Source organism: Phaeodactylum tricornutum, chromosome 11 (assembly GCF_000150955.2).
Source record: "Phaeodactylum tricornutum CCAP 1055/1 chromosome 11, complete sequence".
Lineage (NCBI taxonomy): Eukaryota > Bacillariophyta > Bacillariophyceae > Surirellales > Neidiaceae > Phaeodactylum > Phaeodactylum tricornutum.
The window spans coordinates 494,103-519,826 of record NC_011679.1 but is presented as its reverse complement, the minus strand read 5'-3'; the positions used below and the strand labels follow the sequence as shown (position 1 = coordinate 519,826).

General features: G+C 49.7%; 8 protein-coding genes across 8 annotated transcripts; 5 read left to right on the top strand and 3 right to left on the bottom strand.

The window, feature by feature from the left end:
* Positions 1-9,683: 9,683 nt before the first annotated feature.
* Positions 9,684-11,221, top strand: PHATR_46808 (predicted protein). Its single transcript, XM_002185867.1, has 2 exons — positions 9,684-9,902; positions 9,991-11,221. The coding sequence occupies exons 1-2, from the start codon at positions 9,741-9,743 to the stop codon at positions 11,137-11,139; spliced, it is 1,311 nt and encodes a 436-aa protein (XP_002185903.1). The 5' UTR covers positions 9,684-9,740; the 3' UTR covers positions 11,140-11,221.
* A 27-nt stretch (positions 11,222-11,248) lies between these two features.
* On the bottom strand, positions 11,249-12,329 carry rpl2 (predicted protein). The gene is made up of 2 exons (XM_002185683.1): positions 12,257-12,329; positions 11,249-12,033 (listed from the first exon to the last, which is right to left on the bottom strand). Exons 1-2 carry the CDS (start codon positions 12,272-12,274, stop codon positions 11,278-11,280), a joined length of 774 nt encoding a protein of 257 aa, XP_002185719.1. The 5' UTR covers positions 12,275-12,329; the 3' UTR covers positions 11,249-11,277.
* Positions 12,330-12,715: 386 nt separating this feature from the next.
* On the top strand, positions 12,716-14,302 carry PHATR_46806 (predicted protein; the record flags this gene model as incomplete). The annotated part of the gene is made up of 2 exons (XM_002185866.1): positions 12,716-12,950; positions 13,058-14,302. The coding sequence occupies exons 1-2, from the start codon at positions 12,804-12,806 to the stop codon at positions 14,300-14,302; spliced, it is 1,392 nt and encodes a 463-aa protein (XP_002185902.1). The 5' UTR covers positions 12,716-12,803.
* Positions 14,303-15,656: 1,354 nt separating this feature from the next.
* On the top strand, positions 15,657-17,149 carry PHATR_46805 (predicted protein). The gene has a single exon (XM_002185865.1). It carries the CDS (start codon positions 15,896-15,898, stop codon positions 17,045-17,047), a length of 1,152 nt encoding a protein of 383 aa, XP_002185901.1. The 5' UTR covers positions 15,657-15,895; the 3' UTR covers positions 17,048-17,149.
* A 2,315-nt stretch (positions 17,150-19,464) lies between these two features.
* On the top strand, positions 19,465-20,839 carry PHATR_36848 (predicted protein; the record flags this gene model as incomplete). Its single annotated transcript, XM_002185864.1, has 2 exons — positions 19,465-19,614; positions 19,715-20,839. The coding sequence occupies 2 exons, from the start codon at positions 19,465-19,467 to the stop codon at positions 20,837-20,839; spliced, it is 1,275 nt and encodes a 424-aa protein (XP_002185900.1).
* Positions 20,840-21,024: 185 nt separating this feature from the next.
* On the bottom strand, positions 21,025-21,360 carry PHATR_36847 (predicted protein; the record flags this gene model as incomplete). The annotated part of the gene is made up of 1 exon (XM_002185682.1): positions 21,025-21,360. The coding sequence occupies one exon, from the start codon at positions 21,358-21,360 to the stop codon at positions 21,025-21,027; it is 336 nt and encodes a 111-aa protein (XP_002185718.1).
* Positions 21,361-22,163: 803 nt separating this feature from the next.
* Positions 22,164-22,814, top strand: PHATR_36846 (predicted protein; the record flags this gene model as incomplete). Its single annotated transcript, XM_002185863.1, has 1 exon — positions 22,164-22,814. One exon carries the CDS (start codon positions 22,164-22,166, stop codon positions 22,812-22,814), a length of 651 nt encoding a protein of 216 aa, XP_002185899.1.
* A 130-nt stretch (positions 22,815-22,944) lies between these two features.
* Positions 22,945-25,064, bottom strand: PHATR_46802 (predicted protein; the record flags this gene model as incomplete). The annotated part of the gene is made up of 2 exons (XM_002185681.1): positions 24,321-25,064; positions 22,945-24,227 (listed from the first exon to the last, which is right to left on the bottom strand). Exons 1-2 carry the CDS (start codon positions 24,775-24,777, stop codon positions 22,945-22,947), a joined length of 1,740 nt encoding a protein of 579 aa, XP_002185717.1. The 5' UTR covers positions 24,778-25,064.
* Between the last annotated feature and the right edge of the window lie 660 nt (positions 25,065-25,724).

Sequence of the window (25,724 nt, the reverse complement as noted above, 5' to 3'; positions counted from 1 at the left end):
AAACCTGAGATCCCTTCGCAAGAATCTCTTGAAAAGCATGCATAAAAGAGTCAAAAACCTGATCAACTATCAGAACAAGTGCTGAGGATATATTCAAATGAAAAGCTGTGTCGGATGTCAAAGAGACACCAGAACCTCGAAGTTGAGCTTCTTCATACAACGCCTGAAACGTGTATGCCTCCAGGAGGGGCTCCCAGCATCTAGAATCGACCTTAAAATAGTCGATCCACAAAAGTCCATCCACAATTACTTGCATATCCTCAGGGAAGGAAAGCATTCGGAGCTCATTTAGAGCCCGACGGTAGTATTCAAAGCGCGAATAGGTGACGTGGAGTGACCCGATTGAAAGAACAGCGACCGGTAAGTGAGGACCCAAAACTGGGTCTTGAAAAAAAATCTGATGTCCGTCAGACTTGCTACCAGAGAGACTGTAGCAGCAGTGTCAACTTGATTCGGCGCAGAGTGATTGGAACTAAGACCCAATCCGTCAAGGCCACTATCAGCCCCTAGATTCTTATCATCTATTTCCAATGACTTTCCACCTGGACTGCATAAAAAAGTTAGCACAGTCGACCACGCGCGAGGAAAAAGTTCAATGATTGCTGTAACTTCGCAAACAAGAGGGCCTAAGGAGCGTCGAGGATGGTGGTATGGCTTACAAATAGTAGGAGGAGCTATTACCGCAGGCTGCACCTCAAGTCTTCGAGAAGTTAAGCTGCAAGAAAGAGGATCCGTGAAAGGAATTTGTAAGGAGATATCGTGATGGTTCGATTCATGGACAAAATCAACTCGCAGGCCGAAGGATAGACTTTCGATCAGAGAAATTGAATCGCCATCTCTCCTGTAAAGAGGACTGCAGCTCTCGTTATACGTCAAGGATACATCAGCGGCCACACATTCTTGTGAAGACAAATCCTCAAGGCTCATGTATCGATACCACAACCCGCTACATGATGTCAGAGACAATCCAGGTCCAGATATATTTTCTGGTTCACAAGGTATTGACAGAAGAGGACTTGACAGCCACAGGCGGAAATCGCTCACAGAGGGAAAGTCCACCTTAGTGTCCTCGCAAGAACCTAACTCGGCCTTCAATCGTTTTACACGGTCTATGGCTTCAAAGATGGGGTTTCCTAGCTGTTTGTCGACATAATATGCCTTCACGAACCCAATAAACTCAAACACCGTCGAAAGGTCAGACATAGTAATGCTTGGCGACTCCATACCTAAATTGTAGAGAGAAGAAATTGGGGTGGTGAAAACAGAGAGCTGAAATGCTTGGGCCAAAGGCTGATCAAAACACATTTGGTTCAGATCGAGACCGAATGCCAAGTCTGGCCAAGCGTAATCCGCGTTTCCGTCTGTTGTCGCATCGCGTGGATCGATCCGAAGCACTTTTTTGAAAAGCTTCGATTCATCTTTTATCGTCAAACCTTTACTTGAAAAGGACACACGAGCTACATCGTGTGTATCATTTGTGACATGCACTGCCGCACCACAAAAATGGACGTCGATGCCAGAAGCGTCAAGCATCATAGATTCGGACTCAATGATACAGCGGAAAGACAACTCTTTAAAGAGGAAGGCGCTATCTGAGCTGAAGCCGGATGGGTTTTTTAGCAAGAGTCGGTACGCACTTGTTCCTGGTTCTGGGTACTCGAAGGAACTTCCTCTCGAGGCTGCCTCTATCTCAGAGGGTGAGTAGGGGAACATCACTGGGAGCTCTTTCATATTCGCGTACCATAGAGACAGAAGCAAACAGAAGTCTTGTAGGCTAACTTCTAGCCCCATTGTATTGTTTTCCAGCGCGGGAGGATCGCAAACTAGAATGCGGAGCTCCGGTGCAAAATCCACAACAGCATAAATGCAACAAGACTGGACAGTAATTTCACGCCAAAGCAATTCGTCAACACATGTGATCGGCCCAGTTTGAGCATCATCCTGTTGAAATCTCTCATATACAGGTTTGTTTGCTACAGCTCGACCGTCCACGCCGTAGAAGTGTCGAAACGAAGCCTCATGCCGGAACACATCCTCGGAAATCGCTGTCAATAGTTTCAGGTCTTCGACGTCAATAGTTGTGCGGCTGACCCTGATCACTGATTTTTTAGGATCCCCTTCGTCTTTCATAGACACAAAACAATCATGAAAATCTGACACATCGCTAACTGGCTGCTCAATCAAAAGTGGATCTGATTCTGTAGGAAGGATAAAAGAGTTTGGAACCTGGCTAGAGGAAACAGTGATACAACGAAACTCCATCGAAAGCATGTCTGCTTGCGTGCTAGACCGAGGAAACAGTATTGAGGAGTCGTACAGTTTCAATTCGTAGACCAGCGATCTTTTATTGGACGAAGTAATACTTTTTCCTTGCAGCGTCTTCATGAGCCTTCCGACTCCAAAGTGATCTGAAGTGAAATACTGTAAACATTCGTTGAGGAACTGCCTGAGAAAATAAGCACGTATACCCCGAAATTCTAGACAGAAGCCCGTTCGTGATGTTGAAGAGGTGATCACAAACTTCACGGGTACCCGGGTAAGCGAAGGAATCGTTTCGACAGAAACAGGGAAAAGCTCCCCTTCCGGAGACAAATTAAGAAAAGACATTGATCTACAAAAACTTGCTGTTTTCATTTCATCTTCTTTTCGATCATCGAAAGCCCGACGAACGACGGCTTCAAAAACAGTCAGACGACAAAAGGGGGCAAAGTTGTCCGCCACAAAAAGCAGAGAAGAAGAACACACTGCAATTAGAACGTGAGACCTCGCTTTATAAGATGATCCATTTGTCCTCTGTAGGTTCGACTGCATAAATGCAATAGCGATTGCACCCACCGTAGTCACGGAATCGATTGCATCGTTGAGGACGTCATTTGAGAATAGGATATCAATATCGCCGAACTGAATGTCAGTGACACTCTCTTGTCTACGAAAGTCGTGATCCTGGTCGACAGGCGAATCAGTACTGAGGCAACTCAGCGGTAACCCACCCCTTCCGAAAGGAAATCTCTCATCAACATTAAAGCATCGAATACAAATGCCCCAATCACTGAATCTCTGTGCTGATAATCCTTCTCTTTCTTCGCTGATGCCATATCGCTCCTCTCTCCACTTTCCGACGGTGTCACCCGAAGAATATGAATTCCAGCGGCGTCGGTGATGAAGAGTGATGGAATCGCTACGACGAGGTGTTGATCATAGTAGGACTTGATAAATGAACAGGATACTCCACTAGGGACGTCGATAACAAACTGATTCTCGCTGGGCACAGCCCCTAGCTTTAATATTTCAGCAACACGGACAGCAAACGCCTGGATGGTCCGATTGGCAGCATCCCGCATCGATTCATCTGTAGCGTCCCGACGTATCGAATGCGGGTCGTCGGAATGTCTTTCGAACGTCAACGAGCCTCTGAACGGCTCAGATCCAGATTGCCGAACAGTTGCCATAGCTTCAAGAAAATGTAGTAGCGCAGTATTTGTTGCTTCCCATGAGTGTTCTAGACTCAAACCGAGGCCTGTCAATCGGTCGATACAAACCTGCATGGCTGATGATGTAGCTTCTTCATTCGGAAAGCTCAAGTCGAAATGTGAAGCAACGCGAAGAAAAGCTAGTAGCGCATCTCGAAACTGCTCCTCCTTGGAAAGAGCTGTTGTATGGATAGTTTTGCCTGCGTCGGCAACCAATGACAGCCGAACTCTTTTTACCGCCAAATCAACGCTGTACACTACAAACCTCGACAGAACCTCCAAACGAAGATGTAATTGGTCGTAAGTACTGTGCTTTGTTTTCTTCTCTATTCCACTTGTCGCAAACAAGGAAAAGGTTTCTGCCAGTATTTTCAAACGTTGCTCCGAAACCAAAACATGAACTGGAGAAAGCTCCATGACTATCTCCTTGTTTGCTCTATTGGTATCCAACAGTGAATTTGAATTCACTGTACAGAAGGACTCTAACTCGATCGGGCTCTCAAACAAGCTCATTTTAGAAGGGCGTATTGAATCAGGTTCATTCGAAGCATCCAAAGCACAGTCTAGCCCACAGGCAGAAGCGACCTAAAAGCAATGCGCGAAGGGTTAGATCTATGCTTCAGTAAGAAGCCGGACCAGAGAAGAACATACCCAAACTTGAGAGAACGCGGAGTCGCAAATTATGCCCGAAAGGTCAAGCATTCGAAGATGTCGTGTGGCCTTTTCAGAGGTTTCCACCTTTCCGCTTGGATCACTGGACTCTTCATAGTTCTGGATGGACCGAAGCTTTTCCACAGCAGCCCCACTATAGATCTCAAATAGCTCTGCTTGTAAGATTACACTTGCTGGACGGGAAACATTCGTTAATTGTAAGCTCCCGTCGGTAGAATTTGGTGACGACCCGGCTACAGTGTCAACCCAGTTCCTCGGCAACACAATATTCCATCCAGCGACTCGTATTGAACAAGTCAGAGCACTAAGATAGGACGAAGTGCTCTGGCGTAAAACATAAAGTCTTACTTCCTCTGTTGCAGATGTCTGCAAAAGGGGTGTCGGAAGAGGCACGATTCGATCATTGAGTGCCTTAAACAGACCAGAGCCCGTTCTCAAATCCATATTTGCTCGTATCGTGGGTACGTCGCATTGCAGCAGCGTTTCGTCCTCACCGGCGATAAGTGACAGGGCAACAGCTTGTTTAGAAGTGTGTAGGCCCGGTACCTGCGCGTTTTGGTCGGAAAAAGCCATTGACCATTTCGGTTGAATGTCCACTTCCTCAATCTGGGATCCCCGAGGGACGTCTGCCGATCGAAAGAATGCAAACGTCATCCACACCGAAGGCGTTTACGCATCCAATTGAAATATCAAAATTCCGCGTTGCCCCGCTTCTTCCAGTACTTGTATATGAAATAGGAGCAACAATAAAACGTAACAAAACGTTTTCAGGTATACGAAAAAGAAGGAAATCTGTTGACGCCCTAATCACTTCTCTGGACTCTCCTCCATCAGTTATCGGAACATCAGCGGAGAGGGAGTTTTGATCATCAGTCAGACCCGAGACTTGAGAGGATTCTCCAACGCTTGCCATCGACTCGTCATCATACAAACTGGGGCAATGCTCATTGTGCCCATCAAAGAGATTCGCTTCTTGAACGATTATGAATTCGAACCGTTTCATGTCAAACGCAAAAGAAAATTTCATCGGACCATTGAACTCAGTGGAGTTTCGGCTTTCCACATCGAGATTAGATCTCACGCCATAGGTGTGAGCATTGGAACTCAGCTGTGTGCGTACGGTTCGACTTTCGTCGGCTGTCATTTCATCCGCCCGCAAAGTTTTGTGCGCCTTTCGGATAAGGTCGGTCCAAGTATTATGCGATTCAAACCCTTCAAGATCTTCCTCGTCATCTCCATCCCACCGGAGTCTCGCAGTTTCGCATAGCCTCTCCACTACACTGAGGATAGAGCTAGGCTCATCACCAGCGATAGAATCAGTCTTTTCACCCTCAAACCTTGATCCACGGACAGGGGTAGAAATCTGAGGAGCAAAATCTGAAGGTTTCATATTTGAATGCTGGAAAGCGTGCGCTTGATCGGTAGTGACATGCTCAGAGTGGAGTTCCGCGATCGATTCAGGAAAGCAATTTTCGCCGCGAACATGGACTGCGCGTGCTAGAGATCTATATAGAAGTATCTGTTCAATGCACAAGATATCCTCTAACGACAGAAGTTCATCTTCGGTCGATATGAGCTGAGATCGCTGCTCTACAGGCATAAGCCGCTGTTGAATGTAGATACGAACATAATCTCGGCGCTTGTAAGCTTGACGCTTCCAACTGAAGGATAGATATCTTTGTTGAAATCTTGTTCGCAACTTCCTGCGTTGGCGGAGCTCCCAAACAATGGCACCTACAACATACCTCCACCAAGACCTTACAATGTGGGATCGTTCGGAATGCGCCCCAATGAGTTCTAGCCGAACCTCCGCATTTTGCTGACGTAGAGACATCGCAACGTCTTTTTTTGATGAAACAGCGTCGAACATAGATGCAAAAGTTTCGTCGGACATGCCAGGGGAAAGGAAGCCAGTGTGGGTCTGGACTGTCAAGGATCTCCTATGAGCCCTCTCTTGCTCAATGACGGAATGTATAGTCCTTTCGGGTCGCCCGTTTCTAATTCGTGAGCTTGACGCCAGGAAGGACCGAACCATAATATAGTGACGTGTCGAGCAAACAATCTGCATCTCATCCACAGAAAACCGGACATCAAGGTGAGCAGCCAACGACTTCGTTCCTCTAACCTCACGGGTATCATACCCAATATTAAGTGAATCCGGAAGCGCTAGGGGCGCCATCTCTTGAACTTCAGAAATTGTGCTGCGTTGAAGTCGAGACACACTGGTTGTTGGTAGCGGTGTAGCCATCGAAGCACGGCGTCCGGTCATTATCCCAATAGGAATGGCCGACTGAACTCTCCGATGTTCTGGAGTCACATTCAAGGAAGGTATCGAGGCTATGCGATGAAAGTAAGAAAACTGCCTTCCGCTGCTAGACATGGCTCGATCAGGAGGGCCAGGTGTGGTATCCAGGTGCTGGAGATTGGGCGACGTTGGTCGAACGCTATTCCATTCAGTACTTTCCGTCCCCGTTACATTTATTTTCTCGCGTTTACCGCGGCGACGCTTTCCAGAGCTTTCACCAGAGCGACTTCCCTCCGTCGATGCCTCTGCTGCTGTAATATTGACGACTGCTCCCACACGTTTTTTTGCGTTTCGCTTCCGTCGTTCGAGCGGATATGGGTAGAACAGAGAAAAGTTCAAATCTAAATCAACCGGACGAAGAATATACTCGTTTGTCGACACATCAAGAGGTGGCACAGACCCAGCTGCCAGTGATTTTGTCCTGACTATGGCCTTCCGGACATAAACACCGATACCGAGACACTTTATGTGCTTGTCGATATGCTCGCCATCCTCATATGCAGATTCGTAAAGCATGTCCTTCGGAGGTGTAGCAATCGTACTACTGTTCTTTCCCACGCTCGTTTCGTCGGGTGTCTTCCCCGATGAACACTTGTTGTTCCCTGCAAGAGCCACGGTTTTGGGGAGTATTAAACCAAATTCGACACCCTCCTGTGCGAGCACCACTTTCACATTTGAGATCGACATCTCTAATCCAGCATAAAATCTCCAAAAGAAATCACTGGTCGCTCCCTTAATCCACTTTTCCAGGCGTCCCTCTGTCTTCAAAGGGGCGTTTTCGCGGATAATTGCCTTGGCCTTTTCTGCATCGTCCCGCTTTTTTAAAGCGGAGAGCCAGGTCGCCATCGGTCGGCCTTGCATGTGTCGACGTTCCGCTTCGCGGATTCGCTTTTGCTTTTTGTCGCGAAACGCTTTTGTACGCAGTCTTGGGTCATCTGTTTCAAACGCCTCGTCTCCCTCCCCGTCGCTAGCCTCCGGAATCGCCGGCTCGTCGCAGCCCGCTTTCCGTGCTTCTGCCTCTTCGCGACTTTCCAGAGCCAGAATAATCGTCACATCGTTCAATTCCGCTTTGACATCGCCCTGCCCCCATACTAGTCGCTTCCAGGGTATTTTGATGCTCAGACCGCCGACCGTGCCGGAAACCAGTTTGAAGCGCAGCGGCGGCTTGGCATACTGCTCGTCCGACACCCTGAGAATCTGGCGATTCAAAATGTCGTACATCGCATCCTGTCGTAGACTGACATCCGCGAGTGATAAGTGTCCCGACCAAATACCCAGCTGCAGCTGCTCCGGATCAAATTCAAGATATTGAGAGAGAAGCTCAGTCACTTTTTTCGATGGATTGTAGACATAGGATGTCATTGCAAAGAATTAGACGGAAGCTCGTTCACCGGGCCCACCACAAGGCATCAAGATGGTTCCAACAGTAGAATAGACCAGCAGCTTTGGCAATCCAAAACTTCGCGAGATTTATTTTGGCAGTGCCAAGTCTGAGTGGAAAACGTTTCACTGTCAGCGTCGCTTCGTGGCACTGTCGACTAGCATTCCTTACCGCGACGGTTCCGAAAGGCGGGACGAATGATGGTTTGTTTCTCTGCCGAATATGTTCGTGCCCAGATACAATTAGAGCTCTTTGTCCCACAGCCGAGCAAAGTCTTGATTGTGTCTGTCGCGGTCCGTGCACGCAATACAAAACGAAAAAAGCCGACAAAATTGTGCTTTTATGAGGTTTTCAAATTCATGTATATTTGTATATGTTACTCTGTCCCTAGAGGTGAAGGCTAGATCGGACTTGCTTCATATATAGTTTTAGGAATACTAACTGTCCGAATTCATACGCCGGAAAAACCTACTGGTAGCAAAATTACCGTGAAAGTTACCTGACAAAGACCGAATATAAGATATGTGATTGACAGTAGCCGTTAAACGAGATATAAGGCGCCTTTAACTACTCTAGCTAGCTCACGATCTTCACAGTCGCTGTCAGCTCGAACAGAGATTTACCAGCGCTACCTATCTAGCGAGGAAGCGGCGTGTGTTAGTCAGATACAGTCCTTATGATCAACATCTTCGCCTATTGCTAACTTTTGAGCAAACAAGAGCAGGAGAATTTGACGATGCAGCACCGTCATCGTATGATATGCTCTTTTTCACTGGCCTTGTACCGCATACATGGAATAGCGCCGTTTGCGAATCGATTGGCTCGCTACAGAATCAGCACATAGCAGACCTTCGTACATATCGTCAAGCTCATCAAGATGAGCGAAATCGCGTACTTCATTGGATTCTTGTTCCAGTCGAGACTGCGTCCTTCTTACTGATAACGGCTACGGTCATCCGTTATGCGCTCGTCCGGGCAAGAATAGCATCGACGAGCTTTCATGAGACCATCGTTTCTGCGATTGCTTGGACTCTGGGTCTGATATCAGTCGCAATCGGAACAAGATTGCCCATCAGCCTAGCCTGTCTTTTGTGGCACGTTGGGACGGCCCACTTGGTAAATTGCGCAACAAGAGAACAAAAAGGAAGCCTCTGCCTACGATCGGGGCTTGTGGCTTGGTCTGTAGCCTGGGCGTTTCAGGTAGGAATTGGGCATTGGATCTGGGAAGGCAACAGGCCAAACGTATCCAACTTGGAGGATCTTTCCTGGTTGGCGGTGACAGAATCTGTTCTAATTGCCTGGACTGCCTAGTTTTGCTTGCTATTGGGGCTCTGACAAACGAATCATACATTTATACCCGGTACAAAGAAACCATCGAGTGAGATCCGTGGCCATCCACAATCTCGCATCTGGCTACGCAGCAGACGATGCCATTACCGGTAACAGGAAGTACTCTACTATTGTTTGACTCTGAGAGATTCAGTTTCTGTCATGAGCTTCCAGTTAGCTGACAACTTACCCAATCGTTTCGCAGTCAAATATATTTTGCCTCGACCTTGCACTTAGTTATAAAGTTGAGAATAGTCGAAGTACTTTCTTCTCGACCGTTCACAAATTATATTGTTGATGTAAATCACGGCCGACTGTTCGGCGCCACAAGGTGCATTGCCATTGTGATTATGAACTAGTAGTCAACTGTGCAAGAGTAGCTTTCCTCTAAAATGAGTTAGTCGAGCTCTGGACTTGCTGGACTTCCAACGAACACTGGAACTTCATCGAAGGCAATAACAGACCCGGAGATCATCAACGCGACGAAAGAGTAAAATTCTCCGAGGAACCCATTCATCCTATCTGTAGCTTGCTCACAAACCAAAGGCCGCATCGAGTACAATCTTTCGAATAACACTGAAGCATGTCAATAACCAAGAAAGAGACAGCGACGGAACAAGACGATTCCACAAAAAAAGCCAGCATCGAAGAGGCAACGAAGGAAAAAGTCGAGCCCACTGGGGATGAGAACTCCGTTAACAAGGACTCGTGGGAGAGATTAATGGGCGACGATCTCTTAATGAAGGTAGGGTATCCAGTATTTATTTTACAATTGGGTCAAGTCAGGCAAAATCGTGATATTCTCATTCTTTTGTGTCGATTTTTGATCTCAGTCGCTTGGCTTGACAGGGGAAGCGCCGGTGTCGACGCCCGTCCAACCGCAGGATGCGGTAGTGATTGATTTTGTCGGCCGTCTTGCTCCTACCCTCGAGGACTCGGACGGTCCCATCTTTCAAGAAGCTAAAGATTGGCTGATTGTGATCGGGGAGAAGAATGTATTGCCGGCTTTAGAAATGGGTGTTCGTTTCATGAAGTTGGGCGAGACTGCAGTGGTTTGGAGTCATTCCAAATACGCGTACGGACCTTCCGGTCGTGTTCACGGGGACTACAATCTTCCGGCCGACTCCGACGTGCGTTACCAAATTACCGTCAAATCTATCTTGTCGGAGGAAAAGCGGTCGGAACCGGAAACGTTGATTCAGTTGGGACTGGCAAAGAAAGAGATTGGAAACGACGCGTACGCCAACGAGTGGAGCGACGGAATGGGCAAGGATCGCATTAAACTACTGTACCAGCGTGCCGTGAAGGACATGGAATTTATTGTCCAATCGTCCGAGCATTCTGAAGAAATTCGCGAACAAGCCACAACCGTCATGCTAGACTGTTTGAACAATATTGCGGCGGTCCAGATGAGGGCTAAGGAATTTCATGCTGCCAAGGCTACGGCTGTCCAGGTGTTGTCCTACGATCCGGACAATTTCAAAGGATTGATGCGTGCCGCCAAAGCAGCCTTGCTGGATCCCGCGAGCTCCTACGAAGAGGTGGACGCGGCTATTCAGGCGGCTGCCGAAAAATCGGGCGCCAACCAAACGGACGTCCAACGTTTACGGGCTGACTTTAAACGGCGAAAGCAGGACTACGACCAGAAAAGCAAGGCCATGTTTTCGAAACTAGGCAAGACAGATGCAAAACCAAGCAAAGAAGCAATTAAAAATGATACAGAGGTAAAAGAATCTGAAGAAAAAAGCCGAAAGCCTGAAATGGATGTCGTTCCGAATGAAGCGGCCCTGGACAGTAGCGAAAAAGCCACCGTATGGTGGAAGCGGCTTCCTTGGAAGGACACCATTCTCCCGTACGGATTCCAGCTTCTGATGCCCTTTGTCATGTACTATTACTTTACGATTGCGAAAGCTCGGCAGGAAGCCAAATACGGTGATTCTACAACAACACCCTCATTCTCAACCGGGGCGGAGGAGTTGTAATCTGTTTGGTACTACAAGCATTTAAAGGAATCACTGGTCTTCTGAAACTCAGTAATGTAAGCATACTCAAATTACTCGTCTGACTGAAGACTGGATGCATTCATAGGTTGTCGCTGTAGTAGAAAATCTTTATTGGGATTAATCCTTATCTTGTGCCGTCTTTCGGGCTCCACGAAGACGTCCAGTTCGGCGGGCTCCAATCAAACCAACCTTCCGACCCGCGGGACGGTCCCGAGCAACTGTACTGGGCATACCAATGTGCTGATGGTTACCTCCTCCGTGAGGATGCTCCACGGGATTCTTAGCCACACCACGAATCTTGGGCCAGCAGTTCCGCTTAACGGAATACTTGTGGTAGGCCCGTCCGGCCTTGAGCAGAGGTTTATCGGTACGTCCGCCTCCGGCCACGATACCGATTTGTGCACGGACCGCAGAGGGAACGGACTTTTTGCCGCCCGAGGGTAGACGCAACCGGGTGGTGCCCTTATCATCGTCGTGCGAGACCACAACCGCAAAGGCTCCCGAGCCGCGCGCAAAGGCCCCACGGTCACCCAACTTGGCTTCGACGTTGCAGACAATGGTGCCTTCCGGGACGGCCGAAAGCGGCAGGACGTTGCCGACGGTCAAAGACGCCTTTTTGCCGCAGTAGATGAACTGTCCCGTGTACATGCCTTCCGTACAAACGAGGAGTTCGTTGTTGCGCTGGTAGCGGTAAGCATCGCGGAACTGAACCTTGGCGACGGGAGCTCCGCGACCGGGGTCGTGCAGAATTTCCTTCACGACGCCGCGGATGTAACCGTGCTTTTCGGCGTAATCCAGAGCGCGAAGTTTGACGGCACCCTTGCGAGTCCGCGTGTGCGCTTGGAAAATAGGGGACTTTCCCTTACGTTGGGCCTGAATAACAGAAAACGCAAAGACGATAAACACCGTTAGAAGGAATCGTAGCGTTCATATTTCCTACCAAAAACAGGAAACAGGGTCCCCTCGCGTTTTTCTTTTGCAAAGAATACCTCCCGGCACACATGGAGCCCTCTATTCGAACGGCATCGATTGACTAAGAAAGCTCCTCCTCCTCCTTACGGATACTCTAGTTTTTGTCCACTCAAGGTCAACCTACCTGGACGTATTTACCCATGGTGAATGATTTATCTGTGAAATCGACGACACGACAACGGAATACACCGAGCAAGTACACCGGTTGTCACCAAGAGCGACGGTAGCGTTGTCTGTTGCACGCGGCAGTGTTCGTCGAGGGACTCGTCGAGTTGGCCCAGGGGTGGAATGAAAATAGTAAGGAGGTAAACCGGGAGTACACCAGACACAATTTGCTAACACATTTTTTTAGGACAGAAACTCTATCTACCCTACATCCAGGGTTCCAGAGGGACCGTACCATAATTCAATCATGGGAAGCTACCGAAGTCGTACATTCGAACCCGCGCCCGTTTTGATTTGTGTCGTTGTCGAACGCCGGCCGGAAGTTCCCTCCAACATCCCGCCAAGAGCCTCGAGTCGGGGGGGAACTAGTTCGACCAGACCATGGCGTTGGTGTGTTCGTCGCTCACAACTAGAACGGCACTCCATACTCTACTCTTAACGGAATTCAACTCTCGTCGTTCACACACACCGTGACGTGTCCACGTATCGTGGATTGCTTGGTCGCTATGAATATTGTGCACTCCGGAGCGGGACCGAAGCTTCCCCGAGAGGTGGACGTCAAGCCCGAAAATCATGTCAACCTCTACCGCGAAAGTCCTCGCGTGGAAATGACAATTGACGATTTTGAAGTCTACGCCCTGAAGCGTCTCAAGGTGCGTACGATAGCCGCCACCGTACATCGCGACGCGACTCGACTTACCATTGAGACTCATTCGTTGCGCATCCGTTTGGTTTCCCGCTTTCTCCTTCTCGATCGCAGGTACTGCGCAAGATTGAACAGCTCAAAACAATGCGTGTTTCGGCGGAGCAGTTCAATGGAAAAATTGCCAAAATGGTCAAACAAGAACTCTCGGATCCGAGCGTCGACGAAGCGTCTCATTTTATCCTACGCCTCTCCTATTGTCAAACCGACGATTTGAGGCGCTGGTTCCTGCAACAAGAAACAACTCTCTTCCAACACCGCCTCTCCCACCTCTCCACGGAGCAATTGGCCAAGTCGGTCAAGGAATATGCACAAATTAAACCCATTCCTCGAGCGGAGAAGGAGCGCCTGCAATCTCACCTCATGCAGCTCATGAATCCCGTGGAATTTGCCAAATCCCACTTTTACGCCGTCCCCTTCCAGCAAGCCCTCGACCTCGTGGCACAGAGACAGTGCTACCTCAGTCAAGGGAACGCCTATATTCCACAAGCCAAGGTCTTGTCCATCCTCGTGGCCAAATTTCGGTCCGAACTGTCCCGCTGTCTCGTGCTCATGGCCAACACCAACACGTTCCGGAACGTCGAAGACCCGGAAGCCGTCCGCATTTACCCGCTCCTCCAGAACCTCAATTCCTGTCTGGTGAACGAAGAACCCTCCGGAGAACAGGGCTTGACGGGCAGCACGGGCCTCACGGCAGCCAACGTCGACCGCATGGCACCGCACATGCCGCTCTGCATGCGGCAGCTCCAAGCCGGTCTCCAGCAAGACAAGAAACTCCGCCACTGGGGCCGTCTCCAGTACGGACTCTTTCTGAAATTCGCTGGCCTGTCGATGGAAGACGCGCTCACCTTTTTCCAACGCCATTTTACGTCCGTGACCGGCGAGCAGTTTCAGAAACAGTACGCCTACAACATTCGTCACATGTACGGGAAGGAGGGAAAGCGCGCAACGTACACCGCCTACAATTGTAGCAAAATTATTATGGGCAACGCGCCATCAACGGGAGATCACCACGGGTGTCCCTACAAGCACTTTGACGACCAGCATTTGGAGCAAACTCTGCAGCGTCTGAAGATCGGAACGGATGGGGACCGTCGGGCGATCATGGCTCTGAAAAAGTCTCATCAGTATCAGCTTGCCTGTCAAAAACATTTTGAAGTATCGCACGAAAAGGCCAACAGTATGGAAGTGTCCGTTGACAACGTGGGTAACCATCCGAATGCTTGGTTCCGGGCCAGCGTGAATTATGCGGAGCGCTTGGCGGAACGCGACGGTACAACTAGCATGCAAGTATCTCCCTAAGGAAAAGCCGTGAGGCCAAACTACGTAACATCGAGTTTGAAAAGACTCGCAGTTTCTCCAAGGATTTTCTATGGGTGTTCCTTGTTTCTGTAGCAAGTCAAGCGTCTGAAACGCTAACTTCGACGTACGGACTTGTTCTTCGACCTTACTTCCAGGCAAGTGATCTAATTAATGAAGCGTTTTCGTCTAGAATATACGGCAACCTCTACTTTTTTGTCCGCCTCCTTTTGTTGGATGATGATGATGTCGTCGACTCGTCCCGTTTCTTCTTGCAGCTCAAGGGATTGGGCCCTTTGGCCTTTTGCTTGTGACGTGACGAAGGTGGTCGTGATGACTGCGACGAAGGCTTTCGAGCAGCGTGATCTTGTCGAGTTTTTTGCTTGACAATGTTGACCAACACCTTTTCTTGAGCGGTGACGGATCCCGCCACACTCCATTTCGCTTTTTCGTCTCGAGAAGCCTGATGACTGGCTGTTTTACTAGGGTTTTCTAGGAGTAGAACAGAACCCCGGGCCAAGCGAATCACGGGGATGCTGGTGTTAGGGAAATTGCGGACCAAATCTAAGACTTGTTCATCCTGCGATGCCACAAAATACCGTCGTCGGGTGGATGCGTCATCGCCATCCTTACCGTACCCAACGAGACGCATGACATCCTTGCCTGCATCACTTAGCTTATCCCAGGCGCGGGGATTCTCGGCTTCCACCACCGACGTCGACGGAAGGCTTTCGTTGTCATCAATGAGCTCGCAGTTCTGCTTCGCCCAGTCCCGAGCCTCTTGAACTATGTCCCGCTTGTCTCCTTTCGCATGCTGTGCCAATTTGTCAAGTTCTGCTAGTGCGGTTGGCGTGATATGCAGGTGAACAGTAGCATGTTGTAGTAGTCGATCGAGACGATCAAACAGTGGCACTTTATATTTGATCACTGCCACGACGAACGTGCCATCCAATAGTATGTGATAAGGCGGCTTGATGTTCACGACCCGTTCAAAGAATTGAAGAGTCTTGCGCGCTGCTTTGGCGCGGCCGTGTCTCATGCTTCGTTACGGAACGTAATACGGCAACACTGAACAGTGATGATTCTGTGGACTAGACCAAGAAAAGGAGTACGGCGTGGTGGAACAATTGAGAGAAAGGCGTTTTACAAAACCCTCTGTCCCGGTTGGAACCGTACAACCTCATGGTGATTGGTTCAGACAAGACAGAGGACTCGGTTCCTCCTACGGACGACGGTCAAATGTTTTGAATCTATACTTGAATGTTAAAATTTAAATCAGTTGAGAATTGGGATGCTGGAATTTTCCTCGACTGTGAATTCACGAACAACTCACCCCTTTCGTGCAAAATTTTGACGATGACTTCTCTGACTGCCACACCGCCACTCACGCCACATTCGACACGCTAAAGCTTGGCTAAGACTCGACCTTACATTTGCAGTCGCCTCAATTGTATCTGCTTCCCATTTACACGATTTTGCATCGAATTATAAAGTGGGTCTTGATGTAGTAGCACAAGGTCACAGGAGCCACTTTTCGGAACGACGAAGCGATTTTGTGTTAACTGCGAGCTATTCCAAGCGTGGAAGCGCTGGAAAATGCCGAAAAGTCCAGCGATTTATCGTTTGGCCGCCAATCGTCAGTACGATGCCGTTTCCGCTCGTGTTAAATCGCACCCGCAGGACTTGATGTGGACGGATCGTCACGGATCAACGGCTTTGCACATTCTGTGTCAAGCTCGAATCGTGGACGGTGCTTTGCTAGACGCTGTTCAATCTATACTGCAAGTCTCTCCAGAGCAAGTAGCTTGGGGCAATGTGGGGACCTGGACACCCTTGCATTTTGCCGTGGAGCCACGTTTACTACCGTCCAGCGCTTGGTACACCAGGAAACTGATTTTGCGCTTGATTGAAGCTTGTCCCGAAGCGGTTTCGGTACCGACCAAGAACGGCTTCAAGACGAGAACACCGTTTCATATCGCGTGTGAAGCAAATGCCGACATTCGTGTGCTAAAAGCCATGCTCGCTATCGACCCTTCGTTGGCGACCAGACCATTTGTCAAATTCGACGCATACAGTGTCACCGAGAATCCGTTACAGTTGGTCTGGAAGAACCGGAATAAAGGATTTGCGCATGCAGCGACGGCGAGGGAAGAAAAAATGGCCCTTCTTCTGCACGCAGCTTACCACGGTACCGTTCCAACGTCTTCCCGACAACAGCCCTACTTTCGACTCCTCACCGCCGCTTGTACCGTCCGCTGTCCACGCGACTACTTTACACAAATTCTTTGCACGCATATAGGAGATGTGAGCAAGTGCGACGCGCTAGGCAACTTTCCGCTGCATTATGCTGTGGCTAGTGCCGTTCCGGAGGGGCACGTGTACACGCAGTTTGTGATTCAAGCCTTGCTGTCCGTCTCTACATACGCGGCGAGTCAACCGAATGCGGATGGTCGGTGGCCCTTGCACGTGGCAGTCTATGATACGCACTTGACCTGGCACAAGGGTGGTGTCCGGGAACTGGCCTTTGCCTTTCCGGAAGCTCTGCGGAAGGTTGATGTATTATCAGGTTTGGTGCCTTTCTTGGCCTCTGCCGAACGGGCCGTGTACACGCGGCTGAATCTGTCGACCACCTATGAGCTGCTTCTGGCCGCTCCTGAAATGGTGCAAGCGATACGCAAGACGAACCGGATTGCTGGCCTCCATAAGGAGGCGACCGGAAGCGGCCCCGTCTTTGATATATTCGACTGAAGCCAGTGTTTTGTGTCGGCCTACTGCCAAAGCTACATCTGCACGCACGTGCACGAACACGAGCGATAGAAACTGTAATTTGATTAATTATCTGTAAAGACTCGAATGTGCGAACGACCTTGTACTTTTGCACCTACTTCCACGGATAGATTTTTGAAATGATTTGACAGTGAAGTACTCTCTTCGTCTCCCTTGAATTCTTTTGCTGACATGACTGTGAATGATCTACCTGCTGACACACGGAATAAGTCGGGACATCAAGCAGCTGGTCCTAGCACGCAGCACTTACAGTTTGTAGAGCACAAAGGAAACATGAAAGTGCTTTCGCAGCTGTGAGAGATGGTAAACACAGTCAACTCGTACTCCCGTTTTGGTCTTCGTCGGTGACTATATATCTTAAGCAAATCTTCTTCGATATAATTATAATTGTGAAGGTTTCCATCTTCGCCTCGAAATGAGAAGGTACAGATGGCGATTATTCGATTATAATTATCATGATTTCCGTTGAAAGAGATATACATCGCTAAATGCTATTCATTTAGCGAATCTGAAGCTGTTGCAATAAGTGCGTACTTCACAGATTCCAACCAATAGCAGCATTCCCTCAAGGGCGCATGCAGAGCATGCTCGTGGTGTGGGATACTCTGAAAAATTTGATCCCCATAAAACTCTGGCGTCCACCCCGGAAGTGACATGAATCCATTTTCAAGAAGAATACGGTCTGTTAGAGTTTCGGAAGAAGAGGGTACATAAACTACGCAGTGCTCGCACTGACAGTGATTTACATTATAACTACTTACGGTCCGATCCGACTAGCGTAAAAGAACGTTCCGGAGCACTCCCTGTCAGCGAAATAATTTTGCTGTCGGTTTGATCTCTATTTTCCTCGTACATCTTCCCCGCTTCGTCGTTGAGAAGGCAACGCCTGTTGCTTCTCTGGGCACATTTTCTCTCTCCGACAGCTCGCTCACCAGCATCTACCGAGAGCTATTTTGTCCGAGTCTGTCTCCACATCGAAATAAATTATCGTATACAGTGACTCGGCGAGCATGCGAATTTGGAAGTAAGAGTTATTCTTCATGGAAATATTGGTTCGAAGTAGTATCCGTGGTGTTTCGGAAGGAAAAGAAGAAATTTCCTCGTCACCGCCACCAGATCTCATACCAGGTGGGTCCGCCGAGATGACAGTCACCTCCGGAGATTCCAACGAAGAAGAGCCCCTCCTCTCCCACGACAAGGACCTCCCCGAGTCGGGAAATAATGGAGATTACAACGAGAACGAGCAACACTTATATCGCCTTTCTACGACAACCTCGTTCCAGCAGTACACACAGACCCACCCGGACTATCGCTATGTGTACAATACAGACTCCCGCGATGAAGAAGACAACAATAGCAGTAGTGATCTAGGCTATTCCGATGACAGTGCGTCCTTATCAGATGCTTACTTTTTCCCCCAATCTGAAGGAGAACTCGGCAGACCGCCGGTGCGGCACGATCTGTGGCATGCCGCACCGCCATTGCTCGATCATCCGAACCATAGCATTGCACAGCAACAAAACCGCCTTCATCATCATGTATATCATAATCACTACGGTTCTTTACAAGAAACTCGCGCAACCTCTCCACTCTGGGTAGACGGCTCGATTATTCAGGAAGACGTTGAATCTCTGTTGCCTCCTTCGGAAAGGTTGGAAGCGTTTTCTCATTTCGAGAGTGATAGCATTAACAACGACATGTTCATGCCGCAAAGATTTTCGGACCCTAATCTGTCCGAATTAGGATTGGACGAAAACCATGCACTGTCTCCACCACTTCAACCTTTGCCGAAAAGAGACCGTCGTCGTTGGCGACGACAAAAGCGGAATCAGCAACGCCGCCAGCGTGAGCAAATCGCTCGCGAACGCGCCGTCACCCAAGTACGTGGAAGGCCACAACCGACGAACTCCCGATGGAACGATAAATTCTTTGCCGTGTGTTTCCTCGTACAACTGTTGCTGGTGTGCCTGTGTGCGGCACGTTACGGAATAGGCGTTATTTTATTCCGAGACGAGCCCTGGTCCAGTTGGACGAAGCCAGGAAAGCTACGCTGGGAAAAATTACAACGCCGATTACAAACACCAGAATTTCACGTTCCACGGTCAGAAAGCATCGTTGTGTCACCCGCCATAGCAAGCGAAGCCAGAGACACTGCAAAAAACACGACCGGTCCTAGTACAACATTAAGCGACTTGTTATGGTTGAATCAAGGCAATGATACGCTTCTGTATTCTGACGACGCCGTTGATCTGCGTAAGCAAGCTACGACGAAAGAATACCACGATGACGATTTTACGATTGATTACCAGAATGTGATTGCGTTGGTGAGCATTACCGGGTTCTACGGTTGCGTATTGACTTATTTAAGTTTTGGATTCATGCTGATCTTGGCGCGATCCTTGATTCAAATCATGCTGATCTTTTCTATTGTTCTTTCGCTGGGCTGGGGCATGGTCGGGTTGTCATTGGATCCTTACGGGATAATCTCCATCCTGGGCTTTACGGCATTACTCGTTACGTTCGGTCATGTAAGTTTTTTCTGTGCTGGAATTATTATGGCGACTCGCATTACGAACCTTTTTTTTGATCCTGGTACTCACGGAATGGGTTTGATAATCCTTTTTGCAGACCATGTACAATTGGAATCGCATCCCCTTTGCGGCCACAAATTTGTACACAGCTTTGTGTGCAATGCGCTGTACCGCCGATATAACGATTCTTGGACTCACTAGCATTATTGTGGCCTTTTGTTGGTGCGTGATCTGGTCCATGGCCTTTATAGGCATTGTGAATTCCTTCAACAGTAAAGATTGTGACCAGGAGGATGTCTGTGAACCGCACGTGCGCAGCAGTCACATTCCGCTGTACCTGCTGCTGGTGTTTTCCTTCCACTGGACCAATGCGGTCATCAAGAACATCGTTCGAGTCACAGTGGCGAGTGCGATTGGTACCTGGTGGTTTTACCCCCAAGAGTTGCGTACCTTTTGCAGCCCCGCCGTACTACGACCACTGACGCGTTCATTGACGACGAGCTTGGGCTCTATTTGTCTGGGTAGTCTGATTATTCGACCGGCACAGGCTTTGTCTGTACTGGGTACTTTTTGTTGCTGCATGTTTGGTGGGGGACCGGAAGGCACCGGCAGTGCGTGTATGAATCATGCGCAGCGGAGCAAGAGGATTGCGGACGAGGACAAGAATGAAGTGATCACTGACGAGCCCAACGGGGATCCCGATTCAGCAGCGGATACCGTCGGTCTCTGCGATCGCGCGTGCGGTGTGGTGGGAAGGATATCGCTGCAACTACGTGCGTGCAACCGATGGTCGTTTACGTATATTGGTATGTACGGCTACGGCTTTACCGATGCTGGCAAGAAGGCGATTCAATTGTTCGAAACGCGCGAATGGATGGACGTGGTACGGGACAATTTGATTCGGAATGTGCTGCTCTTATCGAGTATGATAATTGGCGGGAGCGCCGGTGTCTTTGCGGTAGTAGTGGAAGAAACGGACGGATACGAATTCTCCTCTTTTCACAAACCAATTATTACGGCCTTTTTGATCGGTTCGGTGATTGGCTTTATCCTGAGCGACATTTTATTGTTGGGTGTGGTGGGCAGTGCGGTGAATACCGTCCTGGTGTGCTTTGCGGCCGGCCCGTTCGAGTTCGACAAGAATCACCCGCAACTGAGTCGCGAGATGCGCGACGCATGGAGTCAACAGGTATGGGAGCCAACCGTGCACGCGGTGGTGTGAGCGATCAGGAGGAGCGCGTTTTGTATTTTTTTTGCTGGTGCATATTGTCATCCATGCATTGTCACGTCACTCTGCCCGCGCCGGTGGCGTTTCGTTATATAAGGTGCACGTCCATTGTTTGGTAGCCACTACTACCTACCTACCTACCTACGTACCTACACCGTGTAGCACTCCATCATCCACTCCTAGGACATGTCGAGATCCTCTCCGACGCGCTCGACCGAAGAAAACACGTTGGAATCTTCCCATTCTTCCACTTTGCGGCGAATCTCATCGCGCGCCTTGAGTTCCACCAGCAAGTGCGTGGCGTCCAAATCTTGCAGGATGAATTTCTTGTCCACTGGTTTGAGATCGTTCAAATGTTGAATGAATTGCTTCGTTGGAACGTCACACGACACCAAGTATCCGGCCGATGGCGGCAAGTCGTCGTCGTTGTGGATTTTTGGGCGGTGGCGCGGGGACCGCGCGCTGGGTGATTGCGACGACGCCTTGCCCGATGTTGTTTTGCGTTTCGACGACATGTCACCCGCCGACTTCTTTCCAATGCGCTTCGCAACTGCAAGAAGGACGAAGACTTCTGAATGACAAAGAATAATACCCTTCTGGGTTCGTCCTGGTGAGAAAAAGTTCGATAGGATACGACGCGAGGGATGGCTCCTTACGGATTGTGGTATGGCGTGTGCGTCGTCGTCTCTACGGACGGCCCCGACCCGTTTATCTTTTGCTAAACCAGCTCAGCCCTACTCAACCGTACCAAGAACGGGGTACTGGTGACCCCGAGCATCGGCACATTCGTGAATCACCGCACAACCGGGATGCATGGGTACGCAGAGCGTCACAAGCCGTGTCGTGAGGGACACGAACACCGAGTACGGGTGGAAACGCGCCCAAGGACCGGTGCCACTGCTCACCCCCCCCCGCTCCGGCTGGTACCGAATGGTACTTACACTGGGTTGCCCTCAAACATCAAAACCGAATTAGTGAACGATTCGGAAAAACGGGGTGAATGCGAAGCACCTTACGTTCGTTGGTGGCAAGTTTCGCCGTCGCGACACTGGCGCTCGTGGAACGTCCCTGCTTTGGTACGGTCGTCGAGGCCGTTTCGGCATCCGACACGACTGCCAGGGATATCCCGGTTTCGGAGACACCCTTCCGTTCTCCGTTTCGTTGGTGGAATCAAAGAAAGCAACAATCATCACCACAATCACAAGCACTCACATCCTCCCCACACCTCCGTGACATTCGAATCGACAATCGCGAGACGAACGATCCTTCCGGTCCTACCCGCACAGCGCCACAACCAAGCATTCCAATTCCAGCAGCAATGGGTCAAGCCATGCGCATTGCCAAATACGATCGGGCGGCGAACGAACGCAACGCCGTGACGGCCTTGACCATGGCCGGTCAGGCCTTGAGCTGGTACCGTCTCGACGACGGAGTCATGGGCGGCAAATCCGACACGCAACAACACGTTACGGAGGACGGTGTGTTGCACTTTGACGGAACCATCAACACCGAAGGTGGAGGCTTTGCGTCGATCCGCACCATGCTACCACCGGGAGTACTGCCATCGACTCGCACCGCGGCGATACGATTGCGGGTGCTGGGCGACGGCAAAACCTACAAGCTCTTTTTGACCGATGGGACGGCGGGGGGACCCCTGTCGAGGAGTCCGTCCTGGCAGGCCGATATTCCCACCCGGAACGATGGAACCTGGCAGGATGTTCGCGTGCCACTCGACTCGTTGCTACCTAACTTTGGTGGCGGGGTCCGTCGTAATCCCAACGAAGATAAGGCCAATTACACGTTCGTGGCGGAGGAGATGAATCAGATTGGACTCATGCTTTCGCTTAAACTGTCCAACGGCGAGCCGAATCCCAAAGAGACCTTTGGAGAAGGCATCTTTCCTTTTTCGCTCCGGGTGCAGTCCGTTGAACCCGTGGATGAGCCAGAGGAAAACCCCTCAAATACCTGAATTCGTACCGATCACCTCGTCCACAACATCACTTCACATCCGTTACTGACTCTAAATTTAGATAACAGATTCTATAATATGTCGACGTTGCAACACATCTATAGGTAAGTAAGTAGGACAACGGGATGAGCTACGCAAAATACCTTTGTGCGCGCTCTTTTTGTTGAGCTTGTCGGATGCCCTCGTCCTCTGACGGGTCGACATCGGTGGTTGGTCCGGTTGCAGGATTTGTACCCAAATCTGATTCCTCCGCAACAGAAATGGTTGGTGCGACATCGACGTCTTTTGAGACATTAGCTTCCGTTCGCTCAATGCTGCCGTCGGTCATCGTTTCATCTGGCAGAGCCCCCGACGACGATGCCTCCTCGGGATCCTCCACGCCGTTCATTTTCAAAAACGCCATGCCCGCGCTTTCGGTGCGATTCTCCATTCTTGGAGGCTGTTCCGTCGAAGGGACTTCTGCCACATCCGACTGAGACTCGCTTTCCATTTCTCCCAACGCGGAACTGAAATTCGACTCGTTCTCCAAAGCCCGAGACGACGATGCTTCCTCGGGATCCTCCACGCCGTTCATTTTCAAAAACGCCACGCCCTCGTTTTCGGTGCGATTCTCCATTCTTGGTGGCTGTTCCGTCGAAGGGACTTCTGCCACATCCGACTGAGACTCGCTTTCCATTTCTCCCAAGGCGGAACTGAAATTCGACTCGTTCTCCAAAGCCCGAGACGACGATGCTTCCTCGGGATCCTCCACGCCGTTCATTTTCAAAAACGCCACGCCCTCGTTTTCGGTGCGATTCTCCATTCTTGGAGGCTGTTCCGTCGAAGGGGTTTCTGCCACAACCGACTGAGACTCGCTTTCCCTTTCTCCCAAAGCGGAACTGAAATTCTCTGGCGCGTTTACTTCGGATGATTCCGATTCCGGCTTGTCTGGAGGTGACAGAGCCAGTGGATCGCACTGCGTGCAACCCGCTTGCCGACACAATCCGCCCAACTGCAACTTCCACGCGGTACAGGTTTGACCGTTTTCCTGTGCCTCCGTCACGGCAACAATTCGGTTGGAATCCAATTGACCTTCGCGTTTGGCACGTTCGCGTCGCCCTTTGTGATCCTCGACAATAAATTGGTAGGTCGTTAGTTGCTTGCGCCGCAGCCCGATATGGAAGTGGAGCAATTGCGTGATCAAAAAGAGCGACAGCAGATTGAACAGAATAAATAAAATCAGCAACACGTGCACCGGAATGTCCGTTCCGGTTTGAAACCAATCCGTGGCCCTTTGATTCGTCGCACCGTCGGTGAACGAATCAATCAAGAGCCCAAGCTGCACAATCAAGTGGTAGACTTCCATGACAAAAACAAAAACCATTGTCCGAAAGAAGTAGAGATAATTCGCTTCCCCAATACACGTATTGAGCCCTGTAAGACCAGCAAGTATCGTAGTTGATCGAGTGAGCTTCCGAGCTTCGCCCATGTACTGGTACAAACAAATCGATACACGGTGGTACTTACACATGCAGTGATGATCAAAGCGACCAACGCATTTATTGCAAAATTTACAGTGCATAGCGTGCGTCGATACCTGCGTATCGCAGATCCAGCACTGCTTCATGTCTTCGTTCGCCATGGGCTGCTCGGTATCGTGTTGATGCGAAGGGAATTGCGGTACAGTACAACAACCACAACACGCCACCGCCGGTGCCACGTTTTCGGGTTCCGTTTCCTGCAGATGTACACGCAAGTGCTTGTCCATTGGATCAATGAACTGCGCAAGGTATCCGTAGTAAAAGGAACCACTCACGAGGGCCACAAAGACAACTGTAACAGGGATGGAAGCTTCCAACGGCAGTATTGGAGAAACGACGAGCAAAAATTGCACCAAGGTTGCCAACAGGGCAATCCATGCGCTGATCTGACCCGTCGTATGGGGACCGTGCAAACCATTTGTTCTTCGAAATTGCCTCGCCATTGTGTTTCGTCAATGTGCAATTCGACGAGGGGCCTCGTGCGCCACCAGCACCCAAACGACAACGGTAAGCTTGGCGCCGTGCGATTGATCCGAACGCCACAGGACTCCTCCTGATTGCGGTAAATGCAAAACCGATTGCGATCCCGCTTTTCGTCTGCGTCAGGTCAATATAAGTTCCTGGATGCTAGAAGTTTTCTATGGTCTTGTGGAACTATCTAAAAAATCGAAGGAAAAGTGTTTCCGTCTACGTTTCCATGGTCTTCCTTGACCCTACTTACGAAATCCTGTACAGGCATTTACTGTTGTGAATGTTCACAGTCAGAAACCCTTTCCCTCCGAAAAACATAGACCGCGGAACGAAAGCGAATCTCCGTGCACCGAACGATGTTTCTCGTTTGTTGGACAGTTAGTTGTCTGGTGGACATTGAACGACTTAAGAATACACAGCTAAGATACATTCGGTTAACAAAAAATCAATCTATTGACTGTCTCAGTGATATGAAGCTCTCCTTAAATCCCATATACTTTTGGTTTGTCAAGAAAGTGTATGAGAGAAGGTTTCCCCTCCAACGCTGAAGTGACTTTTGCGGTCACTGCCATCACAGTCAACAAGGATACCGAAAAAGAGGCGAACCGAAAAGGGATGGACGTGATGCCGCGCACATGGGCGACCGCGTTTTCTTATTCACTGCTCCATTCCTAACTACCCTTCTCTCTCCGCCTGGAACTGCTTCTCATTCATTGCTGATCCCCCTGCGTGGGAAGCATGCGGTACTTCATCAACTTTTTATGGCTAGTCTTATCCTGCGAGCAATGGTTCACGCAGAGCTTGTGGGTCCGTCCTTCCCGGACGAGACCTGTAAAATCGTACGGACTGCGTCCATCCCACAATCGTTTCGTCTCTGCACATCAAGCGCCGGAACAAGCCACAGATCCGGTCCACCAGC

What these genes read in the sequence shown, in the direction of transcription:
- PHATR_46808 (XM_002185867.1), top strand. Translation starts at nt 9,741, where the DNA reads ATGTCAATAACCAAGAAAGAGACAGCGACGGAACAAGACGATTCCACA. An exon ending in GCGACGATCTCTTAATGAAG is followed by an intron (nt 9,903 to 9,990) that starts GTAGGGTATCCA and finishes TTTTGATCTCAG; the next exon opens with TCGCTTGGCTTGACAGGGGA.
- PHATR_46805 (XM_002185865.1), top strand. Translation starts at nt 15,896, where the DNA reads ATGCCGAAAAGTCCAGCGATTTATCGTTTGGCCGCCAATCGTCAGTAC.